General features: G+C 39.7%; 1 protein-coding gene across 1 annotated transcript in view; it reads left to right on the top strand.

Moving 5' to 3' along the window:
- The window catches only part of UBE2R2 (ubiquitin conjugating enzyme E2 R2), a 114,546-nt gene that overhangs the window by 65,241 nt on the left and 33,533 nt on the right, over positions 1 to 15,772 (top strand). Inside the window, exon 2 of the mRNA XM_047754499.1 lies at positions 14,651 to 14,737. Within this exon, the coding sequence (XP_047610455.1) occupies positions 14,651 to 14,737 (87 nt within the window). The remainder of the gene's footprint in view (positions 1 to 14,650; positions 14,738 to 15,772) is intronic.

Below are 15,772 nucleotides of genomic sequence, written 5' to 3'. Positions count from 1 at the left end.
TTTTATTTTTTTGTCTTTTTGCCTCTTGAGGGCCGCTCCCATGTCATGTGGAGGTTCCCAGGCTAGGGGTCTAATTGGAGCTGTAGCCACCGGCCTATGCCAGAGCCACAGCAATGCAGGATCCGAGCTGCATCTGCAACCTACACCACAGCTCACAGCAGCGCCGGATCCTTAACCCACTGAGCAAGGCCAGGCATCAAACCCCCAACGTCATGGTTCCTAGTCAGATTCGTTAACCACTGAGCCACAACAGGAACTCCATGAAGGTTCTTTTTAAATTTGTATATGATCCTCACAATATGTCTAAGGTCGGTGTTTCTCACCATTTTATTTAAAAAAATAAAAGAAAGAATTGAGATTTAAATGATTTGCTTAGCAGAGATTGCCAAGGCCAGATGCCTTTTTTTCTCAAGGTGTTTTTTTTTGTTTTTGTTTTTTTTTGCTTTTTAGGGCCACACCGGTGGCATATGGAAGTTCCCAGGCTGGGGGTCTAATTGGAGCTGTAGCCTCCAGCCTACGCCACAGCCACGGCCACTTGGGATCTGAGCTGCACCTGCAACCTACACCACAGCTCACGGCAATGCTGGATCCTTAACCCACTGAGTGAGGCCTGGAATCGAACTCAGAACCTCGTGGTTCCTAGTCAGGTTTGTTTCCACTGTGCCACGATGGGAATTCCTCTCAACTTAAAAAAAAAAAGTTTATACAGTTCTGTGAATAAAATTGAAATGATATAAAATATGTCATTTGAAGTTTTACGTGAAAGTTACTTATTATAATTTGCTTTATTTCAGAGAATTTCAAAGAGGAAAATAAAATCAGCGATGAGTTGAATATTTTTTCCTTATACTTCACTCTATATGAAGAGATAATATTAAATATATACTCACAGATAATTTATATAATTATGGGTCAATATGTATGTGAAGAAATATGTTTAAATTATTAATAAGGTTCTGAAGAATGATAGTGGTAAAATTGCATAATCTCTGGGAAGCACCGTTGCAGAATATTCTCCTTGAATTTTAACTTGAGTAAATTCTTTAGGATTATAAAGTGCATTTAAAGAGTTTTTATAACAACTGAAATAACCTTACCAGGGGTACACCACCTAATGTTATCTTTTCCAGTTGTAACAGAAGCGTAATTTAGGCATGATACTTTCTTTTTAATTACTCAATGAATTTATTACATTTATAGTTGTACAGTGATCATCAGGATCCAATTTTATAGCATTTCCATCCCAAACAACCAGCCCATCCTCCCAGCCCCTAACCTGTCTCCTTTGGAGACCATAAGTTTTTCAAAGTCTATGAGTCAGTATCTGTTCTGCAAAGAAGTTCATTCTGTCCTTTTTTTAGATTCCACATGTCAGTGATAGCATATGATGTTGGTGTCTCACTGTATGACTAACTTCACTTGGCATGATAATTTCCAGGTCGATCCATGTTGCTAAAAATGCTGGTATTTCGTTCCTTTTAATGGCTGAATAATACTCCATTGTGTATATGTACCATATCTTCTTTATCCACTACTCTGTTGATAGACATTTAGGTTGTTTCCATGTCTCGACTGTTGTATATAGTGCTGCAGTAAACATTGGAGTACATGTGTCTTTTCAAGTCATGGTTTTATCTGGATAGATACCCAGGAGTAGGTTTGCTGGATCAAATGGTAATTCTATTTTTAGTTTTCTGAGGCATCTCCATACTGTTTTCCACAGTGGTTACACCAGTTTACATTCCCACCAACAGTGTAATAGGGTTCCTTTCTCTCCACACTCTCTCCAGTACTTACTATTTGTAGACTTTTTGATGATGGCCATTCTGGCTGGTGTAAGGGTACCTCATATGTGGTTTTGATTTGCATTTCTGTAATAATTAGTGATGTTGAACATCTTTTCATGTGTTTCTTGGCCATCTGTATGTCTTCTTTGGAGAGTAGTCTGCTCAGATCTTCTGCCCATTTTTTGATGGGGTTGTTTGTTTTTTTGGTATGGAGCTGCAGAAGGTGTTTATAAATTTTGGAGATTAATCCCTTGTCAGTTGCTTCATTTGCAAATATTTTCTCCCATTCTGTGGGTTATCTTTTTATTTCATTTAGGGTTTCCTTTGCTGTGCAGAAACTTTTAATTAAGTCCCATTTGTTTATTTTTTTATTTTTTTGTCTTTTCTAGCTGTACCTGTGACATATGAAGGTTCCCAGGCTAGGGGTCTAATCAGAGCTGTAGCTGCTGGCCTATACCAGGGCCACAGCCTATGCCAGGGCCACAACAACATGGGATCTGAGCTGCATCTGCAGCCTACACTACAGCTCACAGCAACGCTGGATCCTTAACCCACTGAGTGAGGCCAGGGATTGAACCTGCAATGTCATGGTACCTAGTCTGATTCGTTAACCACTGAGCCTTGACAGGAACTCCAGGAAGTGTTCTAATTTCATTCATTTACATGTTGCTGTCCAGTTTTCCCACCACCACTTACTGAAGGGACTGTCTTTTCTCCATTGTATATTCTGGCCCCCTTTGTCATAGATTATTTGACCGTAGGTGTGTGGGTTTAATTCTGGGCTCTCTATCTTGTTCCAGTGGTCTACATTTCTGTCTTTGTGCCAGTACCACACAGTTTTGATGACTGCAGCTTTGTAGTATAGTCTGAAGTCAGGGAGCCTGATTCCTCCAGCTCCATTTTTCTTTCTCAGGATGGCTTTGGCTATTCTGGGTCTTTTGTGCTTCCAAATAAACTTGTAAGATATTTTTTTCTAGTTCTGTGAAAAATGTCCTTGGTAATTTCATAGGAATTGCATTGAACTTGTAGATTGCCTTGGGTACTATAGTCATTTTGATAATATTCTTCCAATCCAAGAGCATGATATAGACGTCTTTCCATCTGTTTGTGTCCTCTTTGATTTCTTTCATCAGTGTCTTAGAGTCTTCAGAATACAGATCTTTGGTCTCTTCAGGTAGGTTTTTTTCCTAAGTATTTTATTCTTTTTGATGTGATGGTAAATGGGATTGTTTCCCTAATTTCTCTTCTTGATTTTTTTGTTGTTAGTATATAAAAATGCAGTCAACTTCTTTGTATTAATTTTGTATCCTGTGACTTTGTCAGATTCATTGATGAGCTTTAACAGTTTTCTGGTAGCATCTGTAGGATTTTCTAGGTGTAGTATCATGTCATTTGCAAATGGTGATGGTTTTACTTCTTTCCAATTTGGATTCCTTTTATTTCCTTTTCTTCTCTGATTGCTGTGGCTGGGACTTCCAAAACTACGTTGAATAGTAGTGGCGAGAGGGGACATCCTTGTCTTGTTCCTGGTCTCAGTGGGAATTCTTTCAGCTTTTCACCATTGAGAATGATGTTAGCTGTGGGTTTGTCATATGTGGCCTTTATTATGTTGAGGTAGGTTCCTTTTATGCCCACTTTCTGAAGGCTTTTTTTTTTTTTTGTCCTTTTTTAGTGCAGCTTCCACAGCATATGGAGATTCCCAGGCTAGGGGCTACGCCACAGCAACATGGGATCCAAGCTGCGTCTGCAACCTACACCACAGCTCATGGGAACACCAGATCCTTAACTCACTGAGCGAGGCCAGGTATAGAACCCTCATCCTCATGGATGCTAGTCAGGTTCATTAACCGCTAAGCCACAGACAGGAGCTCCTCTGAAGGCTTTTTATCAGAAATGGGTGTTGGATAGGCATGGTACTTTTAAAAATAATCAAAGATAATTTAAACTTGACTTTATTCTGAAGATGATACTTTTAAAACTTATGTTAAGGAGTTTCCTGGTGGCCTTCTGGTTAAGGATCCAGCATTATCACAGCTTTGGCTTGCATTCAATCCCTGGCCTGGAAACCTCCATGTGCCATGAGCACAGCCAAAACAATATTTCAGCCAGTCAAAGTGTACAGTTCATTTGTTTTTATTGTATTCACAGAGTTGTATAACCATCACTGACATCTAAGTCCAGTATATTTCATCACCCCAAAAGAAACCTCATATGCTTTAGCAGTCGCACTCGATTCTCCCTTACTGTCCCTAATGTCTTTTTACTATTCCTGCATCTAGTTCAGGTTACTGCATTTAGTTGTCATTTCTCCTTAGTTTCCTCTGATACTTGATGGTTTCTCCGCTTTTTTAATCTTTTTCATGAGTACCTTGACAGTTTTGTTTTTTTAGGGTCGCACCTGTGACATGTGTAATTTCCCTGGACAGAGATGGAACCCCCATTATAGTTGTGACCTGTGCCACAGCTGTGACAACACCAAATCCTTAACCTGCTAGGGCACATGGGAACTTCCAGTCTTAAAGGTTTTGAAAAGAGTTGGCCAGGTATTTTGTAGAATGACTCTCCATTTGGGTTTGGCTAATGTTTTTCTTATGATAAGACTGGTTTATGGGTTTGGGGTAAGAACACTATAGAGATGAACTACATTTCTCACCACATCTTATCAAGAAAGTCGTGATGTCACCATGACTTCGCACCAGTGATGTTAACAAGGTGTTGGCTGCAAGGTTTCTCACCTGTAAAGTTAGTGTTTCTTTTCCATACTCTGTTCTTAGGAAGAGAGTCATTCATTCTCGCCCACACTCAAGGGGAAAAGAAATTAAACTCCACCTCCTTAATAGGATATAGCTACATATATTATCTGGAGTATTGCTGTACTTCTCTTGCTAGTATTTTTTCATTCAATAATTTATACCCGTATGCTCTTACTTATTTTTAATACCTTGAGTCATCATCTAGTACTGTGAATTGCTTTTCTTTAGGCCAATAGGGGCTCTTTCAGCTTGGCTCCTTTGTTGTTTCTATGTGCCTCTCATTTTTTTTCTTTAGCATTTCCTTTCAGGCACCATAAAATGCTCCATGCTCATTTTGTATTGTCCCCACCCCAGATCTAGAATCAGGTATTTCTTCAAAGAGCCCTGGTTCATTTTATTATAAAAGGTTTCTTGAAACCAGGATCTGAGGAGCTCAATATGCTGTTGCTACTACAATGTGACTGCATTTGGGCTCCAGGTTTTTGTTTTTTTTTTTAATAAGATTTATTGTGATTTTAATGCATATTATACAGTCTACTAATTTAAAGTACACAATACAGGAGGTTCCTGTTGTGGCGCGGTGGAAGTGAATCCGACTAGAAACCATGAGGTTGAGGGTTCGCTCAGTAGGTTAAGGATCCAGTGTTGCTGTGAGCTGTGGTGTAGGTTGCAAACGCGGCTCAGATCTGGCATGGCTGTGGCTGTGGTGTAGGGCTGGCAGCTGTGGCTCTGATTTGACCCCTAGCCTGGGAACCTCCATATGCCATGGGTGTGGCCCTCAAAAGACAAACAATAATAATAATAAAGTATACAATTCAGTGTTTTCTAATAACATTCATAAAATTGTGCAACCATCACCATCATCAATTTTAGAACATTTTCCTCATTCCCAAAGCCCCATACCATTTTTTTTTAATTTATTTTTTATTTGGGTATAGTTGATTTATACTGTTGAGTCAATTTCTGTTATATAGCATAGTGACCAAGTCATACATATATATATACACATTATTTTTCTCTTATTATCTTACATTATGGTCTACCCTAAGAGTCTGGATATAGTTGCTCTACAGTAGGACGTCATTGCTTATCCATTTTAAATGTAATAGTTTGTATCTACAAACCCCAAACTCCTTGTCCATCCCACTTTTTCCCCCCTCCCGTTGTGCAACCACAAATCCCATACTTTTTTTTTTTGCTTTTTAGGACTGTACCCAAGGCATATGGAAGTTCCCAGGCTAGGGATTGAATCAGAGCCGTATCTATAGGCCACAGCCACAGCATGGCCATATCTGAATCACGTCTGCGACCTACACCACAGCTCGCGGCAATACCGGATCATTAAGCCACTGAACAAGGCCAGGGACCAAACGTGCATCCTCATGAGTCCTCATCAGGTTCATTAACTGCTGAGACATGAAGGGAACTCCCAAATCCTATATCTTTTATTTATTATTTATTTATTTGCTTTTTACGGCCTGACCCGTGGCATATGGAGGTTCCCAGGCTAGGGGTCTAATTGGAGCTGTAGCCACTGGTCTACACCACAGCCACAGCAACATGGGATTCTGGATACATGTCCCTTATCAGATAAATGATTTGCAAATACTTTCTCCCATTTTGTGCATTCATTTTGTTTTCCTTATGGTGTTTTCTGTTACTTCTGATATTCCTATCACATAAGAATAATAAGTGTAAGTGTATTTAAAACTTTTTGTAGTTGTCCCACAGTCCTTGGATATTCTCTTCTCTCCACCCCTCACCCCTTTCCCAGTCTTTGTCTTTCCCTCTCTTTTTTCCAGGAATCTTTTTTTTTTCTCCTTTTTTTTTTTTCTTTTTAGGCCTGTACTCACAGCACATGGAGATTCCCAGGCTAGGGGTCAAATTGGAACTACAGCTGTCAGCTTACACCACAGCCACAGCAACGTGGGATCCGAGTTACAGCTACGACCTACACCACAGCTCACGGCAATGCCGGATCCTTGACCCTCTGAACAAGGCCACAGATCAAACATACAACCTCATGGTTACTAGTTGGATTCGTTTCCACTGCACCACAGCGGGAATTCCCCGGGATTCTTTTGAGGTTTTTTCCCCCCCCCTCAGCTGTGTCCAGTCTTAGTAAGAATAAGGCCATCAAAGGCATTCTTCAATTCTGTTAGTGTTTTTGTTGCTAATTTCTCTTTGGTTCTTTCATAGGATTTCCATTCTTTCTGCTTGCATTGTTTGTTTTTCCATGCTATCTGCTTTGTCCAATAGAATCCTTAGAATATTAATCCCAGTCTAATTTATAATTATATACAATTATATTATAATTGTATAAAATTGTATATAATTATAAATTATTATAAATTCCCGGTCTAATCCAGCATCCTTACCATGTCTGGTTGTAATCATTGCTCTATCTTTTCATTTGTGGTTTTTCCTTTTGGTATGCCTTGTGATATTTTATTAGTCAGATGTGATGTACTGGGTAAAAGGCACTGCTGTAAGTGCTTTAGTAATATGATGGTGAGATGTGAGGGGATGGGGAGGATTTCTGTCCTCCTGTCTTTGGGTTTCAGACCTTTAGAGAGGCTTTGCCTCTGGACTGTGAACTTTTCACAAGAGTTTTTCAATTTTTTCCTCTCCACTTTAGGTGGATTATTAGGATTAGAATTAGGTATTTCTCTTTACCTGGGTCAGTTAGGTGCTTATAATAACCTAGCAAGTGAGGCTCTGATTAACTAGTTTCTCCTGAGGGTAGGCGTTATTAAAAACTTGAGTTCTTTGGTGTATTTCAAAGAATTTAACTCCATTCTTTGCGACTATCGAGTTGTCTCAGCACAATATGTTGAAAACGCCTACCCCCATGCGCCCCCTGCATTGAATAGTTCTTATATTAGTACCACACTATCTTGATTACCATGGATTTGTAGGAAGTTTTGAAATTGCAAAATATGAGTTGTCTAATTTTGTTCTTTTTCAAATGGTTTTGGCTCTTCTGGGCCCTGTGAATTACTACGTGAATTTTAGTGCCAACTTTTCCATTTCCAAAGAAGGCAGTAAGAGTTTCTACACAGCTATGTTGAACCTGTAGGTCAGCTTGGGGAAGATTACCACTGAAACAATATTAAGTCTTGCATCCATGAATGTGTAATATCATTTCATTTAAGTCTCTCTGTTTTGTTTTTTGTTTTTTTTTTTTGCTTTTTAGGGCTGCACTCACGGGATATGGAGCTTCCCAGGCTAGGGGTCTAATTGGAACTAGCTGCCAGCCTACACCACAGCCACAGCAACGTGGGATCCAAGCCACGTCTATGACCTGCACCACAGCTCACAGTAACACCTATTCCTTAACCCACTGAGCGAGGCGAGGGATCAAACTCCCAACCTCATGGTTCCTAGGTTCCTAGTCGGATTCATTTCCGCTGTGCCATGACAGGAACTCCAAGTCTTTAATTTCTTTTTAACAGTGTTTTCTACTTTACAAATTATAAGCCTTGCACTTTTATGTTTTTGATTCTTTTGTTTCTTTCTTTGTTTCTTTCTTTTTTTTTTTTTTGGTTTTTAGGTCCACACCTTTGGCATATGAAAGTTCCCATCCTAGGGGTCTAATCAGAGCTGCAACTGCTGGCCTATGCCACAGCCACAGCAGTGTGGGATCCAGGCCACATCTATGACCTACATCATAGCTCATGGCAACGCCAGATCCTTAACCCACTGAGTGAGGCCAAGGATCGAACCCACATCCTCATGCATACTAGGCGGATTTGTAACCCACTGAGCCACGGCGGGAACTCCCTGTTTTATTCTTTTTGATGCTGTTATGAATGGAATTTTCTTAATATTTTTGGTTTGTTCAGTACTAACCTATAGAAATATATTTGATACTGGCATATTGATCTTTTATCTTGCAACTTTGCTGAATTTGTTACTGTTATATTTAGTGGGTTCCTTTGAGTTTTCTATATACAAGATTTTGTAATTTGTAAATAGATTAAATTTTTTTTCTTCCTTTCCAACCAAGATGCCTTTTATTTCATTTCCTTGCCCAGTTGCCCTGGCTAACACCTCTGAAACTATGTTGAATAGAAGTGGTGAGAGTGGACATCCTTGTCTTATTTCTGAAATTAGCAAGAAAGCATTCAGTCTCTTAAGTACAATGTTATGATTTTGTTTAGTAGATACCCTTTATCAAATTGAGGTATTTCCTTTGTATTCGTAATTTGTTGGATGTTTTCAGTAATAATAGGGTATTGAATTTTTGAGTTATTTTCTTTGTGGTTACTCTCAGGATTACAATCAACATCATATGTAGTTCAATTAATAACCATCTTAATTTTAATAATATACAAAATGTTTGCTCTTGTGTAACTCTGATCCTTCCCCTTTACTTTTATTGTTATACAAATTACTTCTTTGTATATATTGTGCCCATCAGTAGATTTATAATTATTAAACTATGAAATTCTCTTTCCAATTGGAAGGAAAAAAGGTTATAAACAATACATTTAGAGTTGCTGTCCTGGCTCAGCAGAAAAGAATCTGACTAGTATCCATGAGGATGCAGGTTTGATCCCTGGCTTGCTCAGTGCATTAAGAATCTGGTGTTGCCATGAGCTGTGGTTTAGGTTGCAGATGTGGCTCGGATCCCAGCTGCAGCCAGATCCGAGTCACATCCATCACTAGTGATGCAGCTTGTGGCAACACTGAATCCTCAATCCACTGATCGAGGCCAGGGATTGAATCCACATCCTCGTAGGTACTAGTCGGGTTCTTAACCTGCTGAGCCACATCAGGAACTCCTAAACACAATTCTTGATTGACAGATTTTTCTTCTTTGAGCACTTTGAATGATATTCCACTGCCTTCTGGCTTTCTGGTTTCTGATGAGACAGCATCTATTTGACTTGATACTCCGTTGTATTTGATGGATTATTCCTCTCATGCTGCTTCAAAGATTGTGTCTTTGGTTTTCAGCAGTTTGATCATGATATATGTAGATGTGTATCTGAATTTTTTCTACTGGGAGTTTGTTGAACTTCTTAGTTATGAGGGTCAGTGTTTTCCATCATATTTGGGAAGTTTTGGGCCATTATTTCTTCAAATACTCTTTGCTCCATTGTTTCCACTTCTGCTGAGACTCCCAGTATGCATATATTGATATCCTGATGGTGTCCCACAGGTCTCTGTTAATTGCTTTTTATTTCCCTTACTCAGACTGGTTAATCTAAATAGACGTTTCTTCAGTTCACTTATTCATTTTTTCCTGCTTGCTCAAATCTGCCAAACAGCCCCCTAGCAAATTTTCAAAATTTCAATTACTGTATTTTTCAACTCCACATTTTATATTTAGTTCTTATTTTTTTCTCAAAACTTTTTGATTCTTTTTTTCCCTCTTTTTTTTTTTTTTCCCCCTGTTTAGGTCCACACCTGTAGCATATGGAAGTTCCCATACTACAGCTGGTGGCCTACACTGGAGCCACAGTATACCAGATCCAAGCCACGTTAGCGATGTACACCACAGCTCACAGCAACGCCAGATCCCCGACCCACTGAGCGAGACCAGGGATGGAACCCACACCTCATGGATACTAGTTGGATTCATTTCCGCTGCGCCACAATGGGAACTCCTTGATACTTTTTTTATAATCTTTTTATTGGTATTCTCAAAGTGCTAAAACATTTTTGTCATAGTTTCCTTACTGCTTTAGCCATGGTATCTTTTAGTCCTTGGGATATATTTAATATGGCTGATTTAAAATCTTAATCTAATCAATCCAATATCTGGGTCTCCAGCTTCTGTTGGTTGCTTTTTCACCCAGTGTGTGGGCCATACTTTGTTTCTTTTCATGTCTTATAATATTTTGTTGAAAACTGGATCTTTAAGTAATAAATGTATTGTGGCAACAAGATTTTTGTTCTTTGTTATAATTGCTTCTGTGCTTAGTCATTTTTATGACTTAATTCTGTAATGTGTATATTCTTGGTTATATGTGGCCAGTTATGTCTCCCCTAGACTAGCTTTGTAGTCACCTAATGATTGGGCAGAGATTTCCTTTATTTAATTAAGTTAGATTTAATCTTTTCCTGGAACCAACAAGCGTCTTGGGCTCTTTAGAGGAGCTCTATATGGATTTGGGGGCATCCCTTTAACAATCAGCTAGGTAGTTTCAAACTCTGCTTTAGCCTTCACTTCCTGTCTGTACAGATCCTCAAGCTCACCCAGACGTGGTAGTTTAAGGCCTTTGGTAAGTTGCTTCCCTCCTCCTCCCAGAATGTTTAGGGCCTTTTAATAACCTCTCATGAATTTTCTGAGCTTGCACATAACCAGGGCATATTCACAGCCCTACGTATTGGCTTGGTATTCTAGATTCTTAGAAATTTGTCAGAGATTTTCAAAGCCCTCTGAATATCTCTTATCCCAGCCTTTTCTATCAAAATATTTGGTTAGTCTCTTTGACCTAATAGGCAGCTTTGAAGTTAAACAGTTACCTGTTAACTGTTTTGGCACCCCCCCCCCCCCCAGGAAAAATATTTTCACATTAGCCAAGCTCCAAATCAGGTAAAATATAGACAGTCTTGCAAGTGCAGTCTTCTAGGGAACCACCAGAAAGGTCATATAATGACAGTTCTTTGAGAATAAGACTTTGAAGAAGTTCTGGCCCATTCTGTGACTTCTGTTCTTCGCTTGGTTTTGTTATTTCATCTTTTATTTTTGACATAATTTCAGACTTTACAGAAAAGTTGCAAGAATACTACAAAGCATCTCCATACAACTTTTCCCTTGATTATTGTTTCTAAAATTTTAACAACTCGAACTATTTTCTTATTCTCCTGCCTTCAAAATTTAGGCTAATAGTGCCTTGACAAAATATATTAAATTCACTCAATATGGTAATAAATATAATAATAATTCCAAAAATTGCCTACTGAACGTTGTGCCAGACAATTTACTCAATATTGAACTTGGATTATCACATACTCCTAACATCTCTGTAAGACCGGTAATACTGGTACTGAACCCAAGCTCACTTTGCCCGGCAGGCCAATAAATTTGGAGATGAGTTGTTTGGGCAAGGAATAGCAACTTTTTTTTTTTTTGGCTTTTTGCTATTTCTTTGGGCCGCTCCCGCAGCATATGGAGGTTCCCAGGCTAGGGGTCCAATCGGAGCTGTAGCCGCCAGCCTACGCCAGAGCCACATCTGCAACCTACACCACAGCTCACGGCAACGCTAGATCCTTAACCCACTGAGCAAGGGCAGGGACCGAACCCTCAACCTCATGGTTTTTTCTAGTCGGATTCGTTAACCACTGCGCCACAATGGGAACTCCCGGAATAGCAACTTTTAATTGGAAAGCTAGCAGACCGAAAAGATGGCAGATTAGTGTCTCAAAAAACCACTCTTTTTTTTTTTTGTCTTTTTGCCATTTCTTGGTCCACTCCCGCGGCATATGGAGGTTCCCAGGCTAGGGGTCCAATCGGAGCTGTAGCCGCTGGCCTACGCCAGAGCCACAGCAACGCCAGATCCAAGCTACATTGCGACCTACACCACAGCTCACAGCAATGCCAGATCCTTAACCCACTGAGCAAGGCCAGGGATCGAACCCACAACCTCATGGTTCCTAGTCAGATTCATTAATCACTGAGCCACAACGGGAACTCCTCAAAAAACCACTCTTGCCTCAGTCCAAATTGAGGCTCCTTTTTTGTACGGGGGAGGGGGAAGGATCAGCAGTCACTCACTGTCACTTGCTTGGGAGACGGACCCACTGCAGTGCTGATCAGTGACTGAGTTAGGACCGCCAAAGGTAACTCACTAAATGGTTGCTCACTTAGAGTATTACTGTACTCATTTACTAGATGAAGATATTGAGGTATTGGGAGCTTTAGGATCTTGCCGAAGGCCACACAGATAGAAATCTTATGGTGCTGAATGCAAATGAAAATTTTTTTTGTTACCGAACCCAAGTTTGCTCTGTTCCTCACCACATGACAGGTCAGTAAATTCGGAGACAAGTTGTTGGGGCAAGGAATAACAACTTTAATTGGAAAGCTAGCAGACGGAGAAGATGGCAGGCTTGTGTCTCAATTGTCTTACCTCAGTCCGAATTCAGGCTCCTTTTATACAGGGGAGGGGGAGGGCCCAACAGTCACTCACTGTCATTTGCTCCAGGGAAGGGCCCACTGCAATGCTGACCAGTGGCTGAACAGGGCCATTAAAGCTTCCTGTTTTTACAACAACTTTACTGAATGGTCTTCACTTTTTTTTTTTTTGTCTTTTTAGGGCCACATCCTCGGCATATGGAGGTTCCCAGGCTAAGGGTCCAATCAGAGCTGAAGCTACCAGCCTACACCATAGCCAAAGCAATGTCAGATCCAAGCCATGTCTGCAACCTACACCACAGCTCATGGCAACACAGGATCCTTAACCACTGAGCAAGGCCAGGGATTTAACCTGCATCCTCATGGATGCTATTCAGGTTTGTTAACTGCTGAGCCAAGACAGGAACTCCTTTTTTAACTTTAAAAAAAAAATGTTTTTTATTTACTGGCTAAACCTGTGGCATATGGAAGTTTGTGAGCCAGTGACTGAATCCAAGCCACAGCTGTGACCTATGCCACAGCTGCTGCAACACCATATCCTTTAACCCACACTTCCAGGCCAGGATTCAAACCCACACCTCCACAGTGACCCAAGCCACTGTAGTCAGATTCTTAACCCATTGTGCCATGGCAGGAACTCTAGCGGTCCTCACCTTAAATGTGAGCTCTTGGTGTTAAGGTTACCATAGCTGTGGAGAACAAAGCAAGGGACGAGAACAAGTTAAAACACAACAAAGATTACTCTTAAGAATAGATTTTCAGAGCTCTCATCGTGGCTCAGCTTTAAAGAACCTGACTGGTATCCATGAGGATGCGGATTTGATGCCTGGCCTCACTCAGTGGGTTGGGGATCCATCATTGCCGTGAGCTGTGGTGTAGGTCCCAGTTGCGGCTCGGATCTGGTGTGCTGTGGCTGTGGAATAGGCCAGCAGGTATAGCTCTGATTTCAACCCCTGGCCTGGGAACTTCCATATCCTGTGGGTATAGCCCTAAAAAGACAGAAAAAAAGAATAGATTTTCATCTGTTTTTCTTGAATAAATGCTCCCTGAATGGCTGCAAGTTTTTGGCCATTCTCCAGGTCTTGAAGGAGTTGATTATTACAATTTTTGCTATTTTTCTCATTGCTTTCATTGAAGACCGTTTTTGAGGCTACTGTCTCTGTTGTTTTTACTGCTGTCCTTAGCTTATTTTTAGCTTGTCCTTTCATTCCCTTCCTCACTCCCTTTTACTGGTACTGTTAGATGAGGCTTTGTCTGAATTTCTTCATATTTGAAATAGGGGATACTGCCAAGCACATTCATGGTAGCAGTATTCATGGTAGCAAAAAAGTGAAAGACAACCCAGATGTCTCAAAGTAAGGAAATAATTTTTAGAAAATGGTTCATCTATATGTCCGTATGATAGAACATTATGCAGATACTAACAATCATACATTTAGAAACTATTTTATAACATAGGAAAATATTTATGCTATGATACAGATGGAAGAAACAGTATGAAATATAGAATATTCAGATTTTTGAAAATAAGCTTTTTGTAAAGAGATAAGCATAATATGTAAGCACCAGAAACTCCTGGAAGGAGCCATATCGAATGGTAGCATTTATTATTTCTGGGTGTTAGTTAACTTGGTGTTAGGTAAAGAAAAAAATAGCTTTGTTTTATATTATTATCATAAAGTTGTATTAATTTTTGTTATTAAAATACAGCTATTAACATGTGAAGCACTTTTGCATATTAAACTGTTTTCCTCTAATGTGTACTCAATTAAAAATTATATAACTGTTGAGCTCTGGCAGTTTTAACATAAATTTTTATAAATATTTGAAGAGATAGTTTAAGAACATGCTATTAATAATGCTGGCATTGTGGCTATAAAATATACATAAGCTATTTTAATCTCCGGAGTCTACAGTATAGAAAGGAGGTTTGTTTCACTGGATTGTATTAAGTCGAATTGTAAGGCAGATGAATAACCTATAGTCTCATTTATTAGTATTTCATTTTTTTTTCTTTTCAGGCTCATATTAAATTTCCTATTGACTACCCATATTCACCACCTACCTTCAGATTCTTGACCAAAATGTGGCACCCCAACATTTATGAGGTAAGAGGCATCTACTGTGAATTTGTCTGAAAATTTATTTTTTAGATACTGTCCTTTGTAATAGATTCTGTATTTCAGTATGCTGTAGTAGTTATGCTGTAGCCACAAAGAAGTATTCATAGTTTCCCATTTTTGGTTAGCAGTCTGTAGTTAATTGTTCAAATATTGAGAATAGTCTTTTTTTTAATTTTATTTTTTTGTTTTTTTGCTTTTTAGGGCCATATCCGTGGCATATGGAGGTTCCCAGGCTAGGGGTCTATCTGGAGCTGAAGCTGCTGGCCTACGCCACAGCCACAGCAACTCCAGATCAGAGCCATGTCTGTGACCTACACCACTGCTGACAGCAACACCAGAGCCTTAACCAACTGAGCGAGGCCAGGGATCAAACCCACAACCTCATGGTTCCTAGTCGGATTCATTTCTGCTGTGCCACACCGGGAACTCTGAAGGCTAGCTTTATTTTTTTATTATGTTATTTTCTTCAGTGAATTTATTACATTTATAGTTGTACAATGATCATCACAATCCAATTTTATAGGATTTCCATCCCACAACACCAGCACATCCCCCCACCCCGCAAACTGTCTCCTTTGGAGACCATAAGTTTTTCAAAGTCTGTCAGTCAGTATCTTTTCCGCAAAGAAGTTCATTCTGTCCTTTTTTCAGATTCTTCATGTCAGTGATAGCATATGATGTTGGTGTCTCATTGTCTGACTGACTTCACGTAGCATGGTAATTTCTAGGTCCATCCATGTTGCTAAAAATGCTGGTATTTCATTCATTTTAATGGCTGAGTAATATTCCATTGTGTATATTTACCACATCTTCTTGATCCATTCCTCTGTTGATGGATGTTTAGATTGTTTCCATGTCTTGGCCATTGCAAATAGTGTTGCAGTGAACATTGGAGTACATGTGTCTTTTTGAGTCATGGTTTTCTCTGGATAGATGCCCAGGAGTGGGATTGCTGGATCAAATGGTAATTCTATTTTTGGTTTTCTGAGGCATCTCCATACTGTTTTCTACAGTGGTTGT

This window comes from Phacochoerus africanus, chromosome 12, assembly GCF_016906955.1.
Source record: "Phacochoerus africanus isolate WHEZ1 chromosome 12, ROS_Pafr_v1, whole genome shotgun sequence".
In the NCBI taxonomy this organism is placed as follows: domain Eukaryota; kingdom Metazoa; phylum Chordata; class Mammalia; order Artiodactyla; family Suidae; genus Phacochoerus; species Phacochoerus africanus.
Note: the sequence above shows the minus strand (reverse complement) of the source record. Positions and strands in the feature narration are given on the sequence as shown.